General features: G+C 72.1%; 2 protein-coding genes across 7 annotated transcripts; both read right to left on the bottom strand.

Moving 5' to 3' along the window:
• Positions 1–220: 220 nt before the first annotated feature.
• Positions 221–5,665, bottom strand: LOC138063979 (protein bicaudal D homolog 2-like). Of its 2 annotated transcripts, none has more exons than XM_068924220.1 (9): positions 3,359–3,506; positions 2,781–3,005; positions 2,485–2,697; positions 2,254–2,406; positions 1,839–2,168; positions 1,571–1,732; positions 1,084–1,235; positions 876–1,007; positions 221–781 (listed from the first exon to the last, which is right to left on the bottom strand). In XM_068924220.1, exons 2-9 carry the CDS (start codon positions 2,982–2,984, stop codon positions 736–738), a joined length of 1,392 nt encoding a protein of 463 aa, XP_068780321.1. In that variant the 5' UTR covers positions 2,985–3,005; positions 3,359–3,506; the 3' UTR covers positions 221–735. The 2 variants fall into 2 exon arrangements, with proteins under 2 accessions (XP_068780321.1, XP_068780320.1); XM_068924219.1 differs by lacking the exon at positions 3,359–3,506 and adding an exon at positions 5,602–5,665 and having other exon boundaries at positions 222–781.
• A 979-nt stretch (positions 5,666–6,644) lies between these two features.
• On the bottom strand, positions 6,645–15,986 carry LOC138063927 (red-sensitive opsin). Of its 5 annotated transcripts, XM_068924104.1 has the most exons (9): positions 13,878–14,030; positions 13,260–13,499; positions 11,772–11,861; positions 9,328–9,441; positions 8,943–9,239; positions 8,531–8,699; positions 8,293–8,458; positions 7,794–8,033; positions 6,645–6,941 (listed from the first exon to the last, which is right to left on the bottom strand). In XM_068924104.1, exons 4-9 carry the CDS (start codon positions 9,434–9,436, stop codon positions 6,828–6,830), a joined length of 1,095 nt encoding a protein of 364 aa, XP_068780205.1. In that variant the 5' UTR covers positions 9,437–9,441; positions 11,772–11,861; positions 13,260–13,499; positions 13,878–14,030; the 3' UTR covers positions 6,645–6,827. The 5 variants fall into 5 exon arrangements, with proteins under 5 accessions (XP_068780205.1, XP_068780202.1, XP_068780201.1 ...); XM_068924101.1 differs by lacking the exons at positions 11,772–11,861; positions 13,878–14,030 and having other exon boundaries at positions 13,260–13,331; XM_068924100.1 differs by lacking the exons at positions 6,645–6,941; positions 7,794–8,033; positions 8,293–8,458; positions 8,531–8,699; positions 8,943–9,239 and adding exons at positions 14,193–14,361; positions 14,599–15,631 and having other exon boundaries at positions 13,878–14,043.
• Positions 15,987–17,492: the final 1,506 nt, after the last annotated feature.

Genomic DNA, 17,492 nt, shown 5'->3' with positions numbered 1-17,492 from the left:
CCCTGCAGCAGCCCCTGCCCCATAGAGAGGCAGCAGAGCATCGCTAACAGCTCTGCCCTACAGCGTTCCCTATAGCAGCCCTACGGCAGCTCCTGACCCACAGCACCCCCATAGCTTCCCTATAGCACCCTATAACGTGCCTGACCCACAGCACCCCTATAGCCCCCTGACCCACAGCCCCCCCCAGCACCCCCAGTATCACCCCGCCATCCCCCAGCGTGTGCGAGCTGTGTGCAGGGCAGACACCCCCCCCACCCCCCCAGACGCCTGGGTCCCTTGATAGGGATGGGGGGGGGGTGCAGCAGGGCCCTGGGGAGACCGCCACCCCTCAGGGACCCAGGCGTCCGGGCGCCCCTCACCTGGTTCCCATTAAGACCAGTCCGGAGCAGCGAATGCTCCGTTTACGTCATTTTGGCCCAAAACCTCCCAGAGCGGGATGGGACGGGGGGGGGGGAGACCTGGACACCTGGGTCCCCTCCCAGAGCCGATGGGCAGGGCGGCCCGCCAGGACGCCTGGGCTCCTTTCCTGGCTTGGGGCGGGGGCTGGGCCAGGAGCCCAGACACCGGGGCCCCAGCCGCGCCAGGACCCCTCCTGGGCTGGGGGGGGGGGGGGGAAGGGACCCAGGCGTCCGGGTGGGAGGAGGAAGGAGGCGGGAGTGGTGCAACAGGGGCGTTTATTGGGATCCCAGTGAGACCAGTTTGGGGGGGCCGGTGCTCCCAGTGCGCCCAGTGCCCTCAGGCCAGCGGCCCGGGGGGGGCCAGGCCAGGCCCCGCATCCCCCCTGCAAGGGAAGAGGCCACGTTGGCGGGGGACCGGGGCGCCACGGTGTCCCCTGTCACCTCGCGTCCCCCCACGCGCCGCCCGCGTCACCGTACTGGAGGCGCCGTGCGAGGCCCCGCTGCCGGCGCAGAGCCTGGCGCAGGAGGGCGCCCAGCGCCCGCTTCTCAGCACGCGTCTCCGCCAGGCGCCGCTCCGCCTCGGCCGCCCGCGCCCCGGCCTCCTCGCACCTGCGCCACACGCGTGTTAGGGCGTGTCAGGGGGGGCGGCCCGCGCTCCCCTCCCCACATGGCGGCGGACGCTCACCTGGCGTCCAGTGCGGCGCGGCGGGCGGTGAAGGCGGCCGCCTCCTCCCGCAGCCCGGCCAGCTCCTGCCGCAGCCCCCGCAGCGCGGCGGCCGCCTCGGCCTGCTGCCCCGCCAGGCGGCCCCGCAGCTGGCACAGCGCCGTCCCCGCCGCCTGCCGGCGCGGCACGGGCGTGGGACGGGCGCCGCGGGTCGGGGGGCCGCGCGCGAGGACGGGCGCGGGTCGGACACGCGTCACCCCCAGCCCCGTCGCTGCCCTCTCCCCACTCAGAGATGATTGACAGGGGGCAGCAGCCAGCCCCGCCCCTCCTGGCAGCCCCACCCCCGGGTGGGATTGACAGGGCACCAGTCCCACCCCCTGGTGGGATTGACAGGGCACCAGCCCCAGCCTGGCATGGCTGGCCCCGCCCAGGGAGGGGGCGTGGCCACAGCTGCCACCCACACCCAAAGAGGGGGCGTGGTCAAGGCGAGGCCCCGCCCCCGACCCACCTGCCGGCTGGCCCCCAGGGCAGCACGCAGGGCAGCGACCTCCCGGGCCAGCGCCTGGTGGGCGGGGTCAGGGCAGGGGGCGGGGTCAGGGGCGGGGCCAGCCCCTAGGGCCTGTCGGGCCTCAGCCAGCTCCTGCCGGGCCCCCGCCGCCTCCTGCTCCGCCTGCGGGAAGAGGAGGGGTCACCCGGACACCTGGGCCCCCCCACGCACCCGCCCCCCCAGGCCCCGCCCCATGGCCTTTCCCTGTCGTGACAGGCCCCGCCCTGACCTGGAGGAGCTGCTCCCGCAGCCGGTGGATCTCGGAGAGGCTCAGCTCGCTGAAGAGATCCGCCACGAGGCCGGGCGCGGGGCCGGGGGGCGCGTGGGGCGCCGGGGCGGTGTCGGTGCCATCCCCCTCCCCGTCGGGGTCCTGCGCACCAGCGGCCGCCTGCTCCTGCTCCCGACGCCGCTCCCGCTCGGCCGCCAGCGCCCCCAGGGCCTCCTCGAGGCGCCGCTCCGTCTGCACCCGGAGCTGCTCCTGCTTGGCCAGCCGGGTCCCGGCCTGCACCAGCTCCTCCGCCCGCCGCTCGCCCTCCTGCCGCAGCGCCTCCAGCTCCGCCTGCCGCGGCAACGGGCCAACGGGGTTCTCACCCGCAGCCGCCTCGGACGCCAGGCACGTGCCGGTTCCTCCTCGCGGGACCTACCTGGCTGCTCGCGAGCAGAGAGACCTGCTTCCGGAGGGAGGCAACCTCCTCCTCCAGGTCACAGCGCTCCTGCCAGCGCTGGGGCTCTGCTTCCCGGTGCTGCCGCAGCGCGTCCCGCAGCTGGGCGCGCTCCCCCACCAGCGCCTGGTACTCCTGGGCAGGGAGGAGGGACCTCAGCAACAGCAGGGCAGCCCAAACCCCCCGTGCCCCAACCAGGGCGTCCCACCTCACCTGCTGCAGGTCCTGCAGGGCCGCAGCCAAGTGCTCGTTCTCCGCCTGGGTGTCGCGGAGCTGGCATTGCAGCTGCCGCAGGTCCCCCTGCTGCTCCTCCAGGCGGGCGCCCAGCTGAGCCTCTTTGGCAGCGGCCTCCTGCACCAAGGCCTCCTCCCGGGTCTCGCTGGCAGCTACAGCCCGCTTCTGGCCGCTCTGGGCCTCCACCAGGGCCTGCACGGGGAGACGGAGGCAGGAGAAAGGGGCAGGAGGGCGCCGCTGCAGTGTCCATCCCCCACCTCGGGGGGCCCGGGTACCTCAGTGGCGCAGGCCAGCTCGGTGCGCAGGGCCTCCAGCTGCGTCTCGAGGTCCCGGCAGCGCTGGCGGAGGTCGCCGTTCTCCTCCAACAGGGCCAGCCCACAGCGGGCCGCCTGCTCCTGGGCCCGCGTGGCCTCCTGCAGCTCCGCCGCCAGCCGCAGCACCTGGGCGCGCAGCTCGCCGCTCTCCTCCGCGGCCGCCATGGGCCCGACCGGTCCCGGTGTCTGTGAGAGGAGCAGCACTGCCCGAGGCGGGAGCCGGCCACGCGTGGCGCCCCCGCCGGGCCGACTGCCGCTGACAGGGGGGCGGACGGCAACGCCCCGCCCCCCCGCCCGCTCTCCGCCAATGGCGGCGCGCCGACGGAACACGTCGCCGCCCTTCGCGCCTCTCCCGCCCCGCTCTCCGCCAATCAGGGCGAGGCATCTCGCGGGAGCGCCCCCCCCCCCCCCCCGCAAATCGCAGCTCGGCACGCCCCGCCCCCTCGGCGTCTGTCAGCGCGGCGCACGCGCCACGGAGCGGGCGGCCGCCCCTTCCCTTCCCGCCCCCCCCGGCGCTCACCGGAGCGCGGCGCAGGTACCTCGGGGGGCGTGGCAGCCGCTCCCCGCCCCTCCGGCCATCAGAGCACGTGAGAGCCCCTTCCGACGACTGCGGCTCGGGCACCCCCCCCGTCGGAGGGAGCTGCGCGGCTGGGCTGGGCCGGGCCGGGCCAGCGCCGCTCCCGCCCCTCTCGGTCTGTCACGGCGTGACCGCGCCTTCCCGCCCGAAATAACGGCTCGGCACGCGCCCCCCTCCCCCGCGCGCCCCTCCGCCAATCAGAGCACGGCGCTCGCGGCAGGGGACAGGTGGCCGCCTTCCCGCCCGAAATAACGGCTCGGCACGCGCCCCGCCCCCCCGCGCCCCCCTCCGCCAATCAGAGCACGGCGCTCGCGGCAGGGGACAGGTGGCCGCCTTCCCGCCCGAAATAACGGCTCGGCACGCGCCCCCCTCCCCCGCGTGCCCCTCTCCACCAATCAGAGCACGGCGCTCGCGGCACGGGGCAGGTGGCCGCCTTTCCCGCCTGAAATAATGGCTCGGCACCCGCCCCCCCTTCTCTGCCAATCATGGCGTGGCACGAGCCCCTGCCTCCTCCACCAATCAGAGCGCAGCGCGTGGGGCACGTGGGTGCCGCCTTCCCGCCCAAAATAACCGGCTCGGCGCGCGCCCCTCCCGCTTTTTTCCACCAAGCAGCACAGTGCACGCACGATGGAGCACGTGGGCACCCCTTCCCGCCGGGAAAAACGGCTCGGCACGCGCCCCTCTCCACCAATCAGAGCACGGCGCTCGCGGCAGGGAACAGGTGGCCGCCTTCCCGCCCAAAATAACCGGCTCGGCGCGCGCCCCTCCCACCTTTTTCCGCCAATCACAGCGCAGCACGCACCCTCCCACCAAGCAGCACAGCGCATGCCCGATGGACCACGTGGGCACCCCCTTCCCGCCGGGAAAAACGGCTCGGCGCGCGCCCCTCCCTCCCCTCTCCACCAATCAGAGCACGGCGCTCGCGGCAGGGGACAGGTGGCCGCCTTTCCCGCCCGAAATAACGGCTCGGCACGCGCCCCCCCTTCTCTGCCAATCATGGCGTGGCACGAGCCCCTGCCCCCTCCACCAATCAGAGCGCGGCGCGTGGGGCACGTGGGTGCCGCCTTCCCGCCCAAAATAACCGGCTCGGCGCGCGCCCCTCCCACCTTTTTCCGCCAATCACAGCGCAGCACGCACCCTCCCACCAAGCAGCACAGCGCATGCACGATGGACCACGTGGGCGCCCCCTTCCCGCCGGGAAAAGCGGCTCCCTCCCCCGCGCGCCCCTCTCCACCAATCAGAGCACGGCGCTCGCGGCACAGGGTAGGTGGCCGCCTTTCCCGCTCGAAATAACGGCTCGGCACGCGCTCTCCCCCACCCTTCTCTGCCAATCATGGCGTGGCACAAGCCCCTGCCCCCTCCGCCAATCAGAGCGCGGCGCGTGGGGCACGTGGGTGCCGCCTTCCCGCCCAAAATAAATGGCGCGGCACGCGCCCCTCCCGCCTTTTTCCGACGATCCCCCCCACCAAGCATCATGGCGCATGCGCGATGGATCACGTGGGCGCCCCCTTCTTGCCCAAGAAAACCGGCTCAGCGCGCGACCCTCCTGCCCCTCTCCGCCAATCACAACGCAGCGCACGTGTGCCCTCCTCATCCAATCAGAGGACAGCACTCGCGCCACGGAGCACGTCGGACTCCCTTCCCGCCCAAAATAACGGCTCAGCATGTGCCTCCACCAATCAGAGCACGGGGCTTGCACAAGAGGGCACGTGACCGACTCTTCCCGCCTGAAATAACGGCCCGGCACGCGCCACACCCTCCCCTCCCCACCAATCACAGTGCGTCGCGTGACCCCCCCCCCCGGTCGCTATCCACCAATCACACCACGACGCGGGCCCCCCCGCCCGCGCGCGCCCCTCTCCACCAGTCAGGGCCCGGCGCTCGCGCCAGGGGGCGCGTGGGAGCCCCCTTCCCGCCGAGAAAAACGGCCCGGCGCGCGCCTCCCCCCCCACCCCGCGCGCTCAGGGCACGGCGCATGCGCGACGCATCATGTGACCGCCCCTTCCCGCCGAAAGCGGCGCGCCCCCCGCCCCACGGAGGCGGGGCCGCCCCTTCCCCGCCCGGCCAATGGACGCACCGCGCCCGGGGAAAAGGCGTGGCCGCTCCGGACCCCCCCAACGGCAGCTGCCGGGGCGGCCACGGCTCCCTGCTGCTCCCGGCGAAGCCCCCCCGCCCCGGCAGCCTCCCGCCCCCGCGGGGCTCTACCTGCATGCGCCGCTCCCCCCTCCCAGCCCCTGCCGCCGTTTCAGAACCCTCACGGAAGCGGGAGGCCCCGCCCTCCCTTTCGCGGTCGGCGCGCCGCGCGCTGATTGGCAGCCGCCGCCGCCCGCCCTCCTCTGATTGGTCCGCTCCCTCTCCCGTCCCTCCCCCCGCGCGCTGCCGCCGAGGAAGCGGAAAGCCGCCGGCCCCGCCCTCCCCGCTGACACAGCGCCCCCTGATTGGAGGAGGCGGCGCGGCTCCGCCCCGCCCGCGCTCTCTTCTCATTGGCCGCCGCCCAACCGTCGAGGCGCGAGCCCTCGCCGCCGGCACGCGCCGCGGCCGGGGCGGGGCAGCGCAGATTGACAGCCGCCTCGACGAATAGCAGCGCTCCGTGCCACACGCGCGCTGCCTCATTGGCTGGGAGCAAGATAGGCGAACAGAGTCCATTTTCTCCGGGTCGAGGGGGGGGGGAGCCCCCCAGAGGCTCACAGGAAGGGGCCGGTGCCGTGGCCGCCCCCTTGGCGCCAGCCCCAGAGGCTCACGGGAAGGGGCCGGTGCCGTGGCCGCCCCCTTGGCGCCAGCCCCAGAGGCTCACGGGAAGGGGCCGGTGCCGTGGCCGCCCCCTTGGCGCCAGCCCCAGAGGCTCACGGGAAGGGGCCGGTGCCGTGGCCGCCCCCTTGGCGCCAGCCCCAGAGGCTCACGGGAAGGGGCCGGTGCCGTGGCCGCCCCCTTGGCGCCAGCCCCAGAGGCTCATGGGAAGGGGCCGGTGCCGTGGCCGCCCCCTTGGCGCCAGCCCCATGGGAAGGGGCCGGTGCCGTGGCCGCCCCCTTGGCGCCAGCCCCAGAGGCTCATGGGAAGGGGCCGGTGCCGTGGCCGCCCCCTTGGCGCCAGCCCCAGAGGCTCATGGGAAGGGGCCGGTGCCGTGGCCGCCCCCTTGGCGCCAGCCCCAGAGGCTCACGGGAAGGGGCCGGTGCCGTGGCCGCCCCCTTGGCGCCAGCCCCAGAGGCTCACGGGAAGGGGCCGGCGGGGCGGCGTCCAGGCGGTGCGTACCCCAGTTACAAACCTTTATTTGCTATGGTGCCCGCGGAGGGGGATACATCTCTCTCTCTCTCTCTTTTTTTTTTTTCTTTTTCCTGCTTTTTTCCCCAGTTTTGGCTGCGTGGCGGCTACGGGGGCGGCCCCGGCCCTGGGCGGGGGTATGTACAGCGGGGAGGGGGCGGGGCGGGGGGGCCCTACGCCGGCGACACGGAGGAGTTGGAGACGGACGAGACCTCGGTGCGCGAGGTGGAGACCTCGGAGCCGTCGTCCACCTTCTTCCCAAACAGTTGCAATATGCAGTTGCGGAACTGGGGGGGGAAGGAGGGGTCAGCGGGGCGCCCGGCCCCGCTGGGTCCCCTGTCCCAACCCCACGTCCCGGCCCCACCTCACGCGTCCCAGCTCCACGTCCCATGTCCCAACCCCATGTCCCATGTCCCAGCCCCATGTCCCACATCCCAGCCCCACGTCCCAGCCCCACATCCCATGTCCCAACCCCATGTCCCATGTCCCAGCCCAATGTCCCACATCCCAGCCCCACGTCCCAGCCCTATGTCCCACGTCCCAGCCCCACGTCCCAGCCCTATGTCCCACGTCCCAGCTCTGTGTCCCAGCCCCACATCTCAGCCCCACGTCCCACATCCCAGCCCCACGTCCCACATCCCAGCTCCATGTCCCATGTCCCAACCCCATGTCCCATGTCCCAGCCCCACGTCCCACATCCCACCTCTGTGTCCCACATCCCTGCCCTATGTCCCAGCCCCACGTCCCAGCCCTATGTCCCACGTCCCAGCTCTGTGTCCCAGCCCCACATCTCAGCCCCATGTCCCACATCCCAGCCCCACGTCCCACATCCCAGCTCCATGTCCCATGTCCCAACCCCATGTCCCATGTCCCAGCCCAATGTCCCACATCCCAACCCCACGTCCCAGCCCTATGTCCCACGTCCCAGCTCTGTGTCCCAGCCCCACATCTCAGCCCCACGTCCCACATCCCAGCCCCATGTCCCACATCCCAGCTCCATGTCCCATGTCCCATCTCTGTGTCCTACATCCCAGCCCCGTGTCCCACATCCTCACCCCCTGTCCCACATCCTAGCTCCGCGCCCCACCTCGCAGCCCCGTGTCCCCCGCCCCGGCCCCGGCCGGCGAGCTGGCACCCACCTGCCTGTTCATGAAGACATAGATGATGGGGTTGTAGATGGTGGCGCTCTTGGCGAAGTAGGCGGGCAGGGCGGCCGCCAGCGGGTGGAAGGCGTAGCCGGGGTTGGCGGCGGCGAAGCAGGCGAAGATGGTGTAGGGGCCCCAGCAGAAGCAGTAGGCCACGATCATCACCACCACCATGCGCGACACCTCCTTCTCCGCCTTCTGCGTCGACTCCGACTCCTTCTGCTGGGCTGCCACCTGCGGGGCGCCGGGGGGTGGGTCAGGGGGGGCCCGGGCTGCTGGGGGTGCCATGGGGTGGGAGTGGGCTCCCCGTGGGCGGTCTATGGGGTGGGAGTGGGCTCCCTGTGGGTCTTGGGCAGGGTCTGAGGGGGTCTACAGGGCGAGCTGGGCTCCTTGTGGGTCCCAGCCCTACGGAGCAGCCCTCCGCAGGCGAGCGGCAGCCCCCCGGCAGCGGCGCCGGGCACGGGGGCAGCGCCGTGGGGTGGGACCCACTCACCGCCCGGATGGCCAGCCAGACTTGGAGGTAGCAGAGGACGATGATGGCGAGGGGGAAGAAGCAGCAGGTCACCATGAGCACCACCATGTAGGACTGCACGCCGGGGTCGGAGCTGCCGCTGAAGACGTCGGGGCCGCAGGACGTCTTCAGCCCGTGGGGCCAGTACCTGCGGGCAGGGGGGCGGTGAGGGGCTGCCGTGGGGCTGCCCCCCCCCACCCCACGGCGTGCCCAGCCCCACCTGCTCCAGCCGAAGATGGGCGGTGCGGTCCAGGCGCAGGACCAGATCCAGGAGAAGAGGATGCCGGCCACCGCCAGCTTCCCGTCGAACTTGATGTTGCCGAAGGGTTTGCAGACCACGAACCACCGCTCCCAGGAGATGATGGCCAGCGACCACAGCGCCGTGATGCCTGGGGGGCGCCGGCGGGGGTCAGCCGCCCCACAGTGCCCAGCCCCACGGCTCTCAGCACCCCCGGCTCTGCCTCGTGGCTCTCCGCCCCCCATCCCTGCCCCGCAGCTCCGCCCCCCGGCTCTCAGACCCATGGCACAGCCCCCCCCCAGCCCTACATTGCCGCTCAACCCCAGGGCTCTCTGTCCCCCACCGCCGCCCCGCAGCCGGGCTCCCCGGCTCTGCCCCCCGGCGGGCGCCTCACCGCAGGCGGAGACGGTGTAGCCCTCGATGACGCAGAGCGGGTGGCCCAGGATGAAGTAGCCCGAGATCTGGTTGATGACGCTGATGGTGCTGGCGATGACGGTCTCGCCCAGGTCGGCCACCGCCAGGTTCACCAGGATCCAGTTGAGCGGGTGCCGCAGCTTCTTGAACTTCCAGGTGGCCACGAGCACCAGCCCGTTGGTGAACACCGAGGCCACCACCACGAAGATCATCCACAGCGAGGTCAGGTTGTACACCCAGCGCGGCGCGATGTGGTAGTTGGGGCCCTCGAAGGGACCTGGGGACGCGGCGCGGGGCTCAGCACCCGCCGCGGGGCCCCGCGCCGCCGCCACCACCCCGCGCCACCCCGGCTCGCGGTGACTCACCCCGCGTGTTGTTGCTGTTGGTGTAGGTGAAGACGCTGTCGCGCGTGGTGTCCTCGTCGTCGTGCCGCCGGCGGGCGGCGAACACCGCCGCCTCCCAGGCCTCCGTCATGGCGCCTGCGCGGGCGAGGGAGCGAGGGAGCGTGGGGGGCGGCTGCACCGCCGCCGCCGCACCGCCGGCCTCGGGGGCGACCGCGGGGCTGTGCGCCGGGCTCTGCCGCCCGCCGCCCGCGCCCCGCGTTTTATACCCACCCCCCCGGGATTAGCCCGGTGCCCCCGATCCCCCCAAAGCCCCCCTGATCCCTTAATTGGGCTCCGGGCTCAGCCCCCCCCGGCCCGGCCCGGCGTCACCCGCCCGCTTTGCCGAGCACCTCGGGTGAGCGCTGATTGGGATTGACGCGGGCGGCTAATCCCCCCCCTCCCCGTCACCCACAATTTCCTAAGAGCCCGTTTCCCTAACGAGGGTGGCGCCGGCCCCCCACCCCGTGGCCCCGTTTCCCCAGCGCCGTCCCTCTCCGCGCCCCCCGCCCCGGCGCCTCCGGAGCGTCACCCGTACCGGGGGGCTACCCCCCAAGCGGGGCTACCTACAGCCCAACACCTACACCCGTCACCCGGACCTGGAGCTACACCCCAAACAGGCCTACCTACAACCCCAAACCACCACCCACACCCCCAACGGGACTACCGACAGCCCAACACCTACACGCGTCACCCGGACCACAAGCAACATCCCAAACGGGGATATCTACAGCCGCCGACAGCTATCTGCCTACACCCCGGCACCAAAACCAACACCCCGACATCAGCTGACACCCCGGAGCTACAGCCTGACACGGGCATGCCAGCAGCCAGCCTGGGGGGCTACACCCCAGCGCGGGGCGGGCTACAGCCGGCAGCTACAGCTCACCGCACGCACACCCGGTGGCTACGCGTCAGTCGCCCGCAGGCAGAGCAACTGCACCCCGTCCAGCCCCATGCGGGGACGCGGCAGCCACAGGCCGAGGGTGTTACATCACCGGGGGGCCCGTGGCGTGGGGCCAAGTAGGGCAGGGGGGAACGGCCCCCCCGCCCCCCGCCCCGAATCGGAGGAGGCGCCGCCCCCCCAGCACCCTTAAAAATAGCTCAAAGCCTTAATTAGTAATTAGGCCCGGTCGGGAGGGGGGATTAACGAGGGGGGCCCCAGAGGAGGGGCGCCGCAGCCCCGCTCTGCCCCCCAGCCCGGGGCGGGGACCCCCCATGGGGCAGGCTGGGGGGCTCCCGGGGGCCGTCGCCCCAAACGCGCTCCCGGCCCTAATCCACCCCCCCCCCCGCCCCGGGGCCGAGGGCGGCAGGGAGCCGCCCCCCACTAATCCGGGGATTTTCGGGTCGCCCCAGGGGAGTCCGATTAAAAGGGAAACTGGAAATTTTAATCTGCCGGGCGGGGAAAAGGGGGCGCCGGGAGCCGGGGCCGGCGGCGAGGGGCCGCAGAGCGGGCCGGCGGCGGCGGTGCGCGGCGCGGCGCGGGGGGCGGCCCGGGCTGGGCGGGGGGCGCGGGGTCCCCTCGCCCGAGCCGGGGGGCCGCGTGCGCGCAGCGCGCTGGTGCGACGCGCGGGGAGGGCGAGCCTCTCGTGCAACGCACGCGCGCCGGCGCCATGGCCTCCCCCGTCTCTCTCCCCACAGCGCCCGGGGGCACCCCGACCCTGCTGGACCCACAGCTGGAGGCAGATAAGTGCTGGGGGCGGCGGGGGGCGCCGTGGGGCGTTGCAAGCGGTAGGAGGCGGCTGTGGGGCAGGCGGTGGCTATGGGGCAGGGGGGCACGGGGGCAGCTGTGGGGCTGCCCACGGGGCAGGGGGTGGCCGCGAGGCTGCCGCGGGGCAGGTATTGGCGCGGGGGGCTGTGGGGCACCGTAAAAATGACGTGGGGTGCCATGGGGAGCTGTGGAAAAAGCACGCCGCGCTGGGGACGCTTGGGGGCCCCGGGCCGTGGGGCGGCGCCGTGGGGCCGCCGTGGGGCCGTGCCCGCCCCGGGCCGTGCGACAGGAATTCCGCTAGTTCTGAACTATTTACGCTTGCAAAAAGTTCACTACTAGCAGAACTCGGCCGCGCGGCCCCCCCGCGGGCCGGGCCCCGGGGGCACCCGCAGGCGCCGGGGGCAGCGCCGGGAGGCTCAGGGGACGGTTTGGGGGGCGGGGGGACCCCCCCACCCGGGCCCCGTGCAGAGGCAGAGGCTGCGTCTCCAGCGTTTAATGCCGCGGGGTACAGTGTGGGGTGGTGGGGGGGGGTGTATGTACAACAGACAGCAGTGGGGCTGCCCCACGGCGGGCAGACCAGCACCCCCCGCTCCGGCCCCCCCGCCGCCAGCCTGGGGGTCCATGTGCCACCGGGGCGAGGAGCGGTGGGTGCCGTGGGGCGGCCCCGCCGTGGGGCGGCCTACGCGGGCGAGACCTGGCTGGAGGAGACGGAGGAGACCTGGGTGGCCTGCGAGGATCCCGAGACGTCGTCCTCCTCCCCGAAGGGGCTCCTCCCGCAGAAAACCAGCTTCAGCATGCAGGAGCGGAACTGCGGGGGGGCGCCGGCGTCACCGCTGCCCCCCCAGGGCGTCACCCGGCCGGCACCGCCGCCCCGTGCCAGGGTGGCACCGCGAGTCACTGACGGGTTACCGGGCCGTCGCCAGGCTGTCAACCGGGGCGGTGCTGGGGTGTCACCGGGGTGTCACCAGGGCAAGTCCGGGGGTGTCGCTGGGTGTTATCGGGGTGTCTCGGGGGGGTGTTACCAGGGCAGTGGTGGGGTGTCACTGCGCTGTGTTATGGGGGTGTCACTGGGGTGCACTGCCGGCGTGGTTTTGGGTGTCACCAGAGACATTACCAGGGTGCCATTGGGGCATGTTACTGGGGTGTCACTGGAGCGGTACTGGGGTGTCACTGGGGGGCGTTAGTGGGGTGTGAGTGGGGCAGCACTGGGCGTCATGCGATCAGGGCGTCACCAGGGCATCACCAGCATGTTGCTGGGGCGTCACCGGAGCACGTTGCCACAGTGTTAACAGGGCATCACAGAGGTGTTCCTGGGGCGTCGCCAGCACACGTGCGTCGCCCAGGTGTTAACAGGGCGTCACGGGGGTGTTCCTGAGGTGTCACCGGAGCACTTTGCCCGGGTGTTGACGGGGTGTCACGGGGGTGTTCCTGGGGCGCCACCAGCACACGTCACCCAGGTGTTAACAGGGCGTCACGGGGGTGTTCCTGGGGATTCACCGGAGTGCTTCACCCAGGTGTTAATGGGGTGTCACGGGGGTGTTCCTGGGGCATCACCGGAGCGCTTCGCCCGGGTGTTGACGGGGTGTCACAGGGGTGTTCCTGGGGCGTCACCGGAGCGCTTCGCCCGGGTGTTGACGGGGTGTCACAGGGGTGTTCCTGGGGCGTCACCGGAGCGCTTCGCCCGGGTGTTGACGGGGTGTCACGGGGGTGTTCCTAGGGCGTCACCGGAGCGCTTCGCCCGGGTGTTAACAGGGCATCATCACAGTGTCACCAGGCCACTACTGGGGTGTCGCTAGGGGGCAGTGTCAGGGCATTTTGAGGCGTCTCCGTGATGTTGCCGGGGTGTTACCAGGACAACCACATCACGGGGGTCCCGTTGCTAGAGGACGTCCCTGGGGCGGGTGAGGCACCCTGGGAGGGTGCTATGGGGCAGGACCGGGTGCCATGGGGCGCTGGCAGGCACCCTGGGGCAGGACCAGGTGCTGTGGGGTGGGGGTGTCAGTGAGGCCCCTGCTGATCTCTGCCCCCCACATCTCTGCCCCACGGCGCCCGCCTGCTCATCCGTGAAGACGCAGAGGACGGGGCTGTAGATACCGGAGGCTGTGGAGAAGCCGGAGGCCGCGGGGGCCAACCCCTCGCCCCCCGCCCCGTGTCCCAGCCCCACAGGCAGCCTGCCCCACATCCCAACCCCACGCGCGGCGCCCACCTGCTTGTTCATGAAGACGTAGATGACGGGGTTGTAGACGGTGGAGGCCTTGGAGAAGACGGAGGGCACGGAGGCCAGCCCCATGTCGAAGGGCTGCCCCCGGTGCGTCACCACCCAAAGGGCAAAGGACGAGTAGGGGGCCCAGCACACCAGGAAGCCCAGCACCATCACCACCACCATCTTGGTCACCTCCCGCTCCGCCTTCTGCGTCGTGGCCGACTGCTCCTGCTGCTTCGCCACCTGCGCGGGGCGGGGGTTTGGCGGGGGGGAGACAGCCATCACGGAGGCACCCACCGTGGCCCCGCCCCCCCCACCTGGCGGCCATATTGGTAGGACCTACCGTAAACACGGAGCGGCCATGGCGGTAGGACCCGCCGTGAGCCCGGTGGGGACGGCCGGGTCCGTAGGACCTCGAGTCGCCCCCGTTGGCCGCAGCACCCATATCGGCGGGTCCTACTGTAATGCCAGGTGGGCCCAGACCGGGCGTCCGCCCGCCGTCCGCCCTCAATAAACAGCCTCGGAGCAGCCCCCGCCTCCCTGTGGTCTTTGTGTCCCCCCCCTCGCCGTCACCCCACCAGCGCATGCGTGTATGCAGCCCCCCGCACCGTGGGCACTCACCGCCCGCAGGGTGATGAGCAGGCGCCCGTAGGAGAAGATGATGATGGCCAGGGGCACCCCGAAGCAGAAGCAGAAGAGGAAGATGACGTAGGACTCGTTGTTCCACTTGTTGTTGGTGGTGTACCAGTCGGGGCCGCACGAGCACTGCAGCCCCTCAGGGATGTACCTGCCGGGGGGCGGTGGCGGCACCTCGCACCGGCTCTTGCCCCCTCCCCGCATCTGCCCCTCGAGACGGTGACCCCCCTCTCCGCCCCGCTGCCTCCTGCACCCCCGGTCTGCCCGAACCTCTCCTGAGCCCCCCCGCGCGCCCCCCACCTGCTCCAGCCGAAGAGGGGGGGCACGGAGGCGACGAGGCCGAAGATCCAGGTGACGACGCAGCCCAGCACGGCGTGGGTCCCGCGGAAGGTGAAGTTGCCCAGGGGTTTGCAGATCACCAGGAAGCGCTCGAAGGCCACGACCGCCAGGGACCACAGGCTCACCATGCCTGGGCGAGGGGGTGTCAGCGGGGCGCGCAGCCTGCCGGACCCGCGGCCCCCCCGTCACCGCCGCCCTGGAGCTCCGGGACCCCCTGCCTCTGGTGTCCCCCACGTCCCCCGTATCGCCAGCGCTTCTGTAGCCCCGCGTCCCTGGGCTCCTTGGACTCCCCACGTCCCAGTGTCCCCTGGGTCCCTGTGCGCCCGCATCCCCGCACGCCTTCCCCACGTCCCCGGCGTCCCCCTACCTCCCAGCGTGGCGGTGAAGCCCTCGATCTTGCAGGCGGCGGGCCCCAGGGCGAAATACATCTGGGAGAAGCTGTAGAAGGCGGTGGTGGAGCCCACGCAGATGACGAGCAGGTTGGCCACCGCCAGGTTCACCAGGATGTAGTTGAGGTGGGAGCGGAGCTTCTTGTACCTGGCGGTGCAGAAGATGGTGAGGGTGTTGATGGGCACGCCCAGCACGATGAGCAGGAACATGAAGGCCGACATGCCCATGAAGACGCCGGGGCTGCCCAGGTGCGTCTGCGGCACCAGGAAGGGGCTCAGCGCCGTCAGGTTCGGCGTGTCGAGGGGCATCGGGATGTAGAAATCCTCCGGGAGGTCGTCCCGGCTGTCCCGGGACTTGTGCATGGCGGAGGGCGGGCGGGCGGACGGACGGACGCGGGGACGGATGGATGGAAAGGGGGACGGATAGAGCAGAGGCGGCTGGAGATGGGACAAGCGGACGCGGGGAGCGATAGAGCAGAGGCGGATGGATGGACACAGGGACGGGCTGAGGGATATGGCGATGGTTAGCGTGCAGAGGGGGGATGGATGGACACGGGGAACGGAGGGACAGATACCGGGACAGGTATGGGGCAGACCAACGGGTACGGAGAGGGATAGAGCGGGGACAGACAGACAGGGGACAGAAGAAGGATGGACAGATGGACACAGAGATGGATGGACTGGCACGGGGATGGATGGATGGACGGACACGGGGATGAGGAAGGGATGAACGGGCAAATACGGGGATGGGGACGAATGAACAGAAGCAGGACGCACAGACGGAGACGGATGGAGGGGTCCACAAAGGGACAACAAAGGGGTGGACAGACACAGGGATGGACGATCGGCCGCGGGGTGCGCGGACGGACGGATGGAGACGGAGACGGGGACGGACGCGCGGACCCGGGGCGCGGGGACGGACGGGGGTGCCCGGACAGACCGGGCGGGACGGAGGGGGCCGGCGGGGCGCAGGCCGGGGGGCCGAGCGCGGGACCCTTTATAGGCGAGGGGGCCAGGGGCACGGGGGGGGCGGCGGATGCGGCCTGGCCCCCCGCCCTAATCGGGGCTAACGCCGCAAAGCGCGGCTGAGCCCGGCTTATCTGCCAGGCGGGCGGTGGCCAAGCCAGGCTTACCCGCCCGCCAAGCCGCTTTCGGGGCGACTAATCGCGCCCGAGCCCTGATTAGCGGGGTTGGGGGGATCAGGGGGTATCAGCCCCCCCCAGGCCTAATTAGCTCCCGTTATGGAGGGCGGGGCCCTGCCTGCGCCCCCCACTCCCACCTGCACCCCCAAACTTCCCCCGCTAACACCCTGCGCCCCAAACCCCTCCAGAACCCCTCACCCTCACCCTGCACCCCAAAACTGCCCTCACTCCTGCCTGCACCCCAAAACTCCCACCGTGCACCCCAGGACCCCTCCTGAGCCCCCCACTACCACCTGCACCCCCAAACTGCCCCCGCTAACACCCTGCACCCCAAAACTGCCCTCACTCCTGTCTGCACCCCAAAACTCCCACCGTGCACCCCAGGACCCCTCCTGAGCCCCCCACTCCCACCTGCACCCCCAAACTGCCCCCGCTAACACCCTGCACCCCAAAACTGCCCTCACTCCTGTCTGCACCCCAAAACTCCCACCGTGCACCCCAGGACCCCTCCAGAGCCCCCCACTACCACCCTGCCCCCCCAACAGCCCTCACTCCTGTCTGCACCCCAAAACTCCCACCCTGCACCCCAGGACCCCCCTGGAGCCCCCTACTCCCACCCTGCACCCCAGGACCCCCCCGGAGCCCCCCACTCCCACCCTGCACCCCAAAACTCCCTCCCTGCACCCCAGGACCCCTCCGGAGCCCCCCACTCCCACCCAGCACCCCTAAACTCCCACCCTGCACCCCAGGACCCCTCCGGAGCCCCCCACTCCCACCCAGCACCCCTAAACTCCCACCCTGCACCCCAGGGCCCCCCCAGAGCCCCCCACTCCCACCCTGCACCCCAAAACTCCCTCCCTGCACCCCAGGACCCCTCCGGAGCCCCCCGTCCCACCTGCCCCCCCAACTGACCCCATCCCCCCACCGTGGGAGCTCGGCCCCCCAGGGGGCGCCCCACGCCGGCCGTGGGTCCCTGGGGGCAGCGGGGGACAGGGCCCCTTGGGGGGCAGGGGGACTACATGTCCCAGCACGCCTTGCGGGGCCCGGGGGACCCCCCCCACCCAGGGGTGCTGGGGGTGAGCGTCCCCTTAATCCCGTTAGGCGGAAAGGGTGTTAACGAGGCCGATCACCTCGGCCGCGGGATTAGGGCTAAATCGGGACCGGAGGTGACACAGTTACGGCCCCGGCCCGTATCTGGGGGGCAGAGAGGAGCCCCCCGAGCCGGGCCGCCGCGGGGGCCGCTCACCCCACCGGGGCGTCCCCGTCCATCGCCGGCCCCCGCGGCGCCCCACAGCCGGGGGGGGGGACGCGGGGCCGGGCCGGGCGCCCTGCGCGCAGGGGACGCTGCCCGCCCGGCCGGGGAGGAGGGCCGGCGCGGATTAGCGCGCGGCAGCTGCTCGAGGCCGAGCAAAGCCCGGTTCATCCCCTGCTGCCACAGCGGGGGGGCGGGGGGCCATCAACCCCGGCGTCTGGGCTGACGCCCGCCGCCCCCAGCCCCCAGCCGAGAGGAGCCTGGGCGTCTGGGCTGCGGCCCCCAAACCGCCCGTCACCCCGGCGTCCGGGCTGCCACCCGCTGCCCCCAGCCCGCAGCCAAGAGGAGCCCGGGCGTCCGGGCTGCGGCCCCCAAACCGCCCATCACCCCGGTGTCCGGCCCGACGCCCCCAGCCCGCAGCCAAGAGGAGCCCGGGCGTCCGGGCTGCGGCCCCCAAACCGCCCGTCACCCCGGCGTC

The sequence above is a fragment of the Struthio camelus genome, chromosome 38 (assembly GCF_040807025.1).
Source record: "Struthio camelus isolate bStrCam1 chromosome 38, bStrCam1.hap1, whole genome shotgun sequence".
Classification (NCBI taxonomy): domain Eukaryota; kingdom Metazoa; phylum Chordata; class Aves; order Struthioniformes; family Struthionidae; genus Struthio; species Struthio camelus.
Note: the sequence above shows the minus strand (reverse complement) of the source record. Positions and strands in the feature narration are given on the sequence as shown.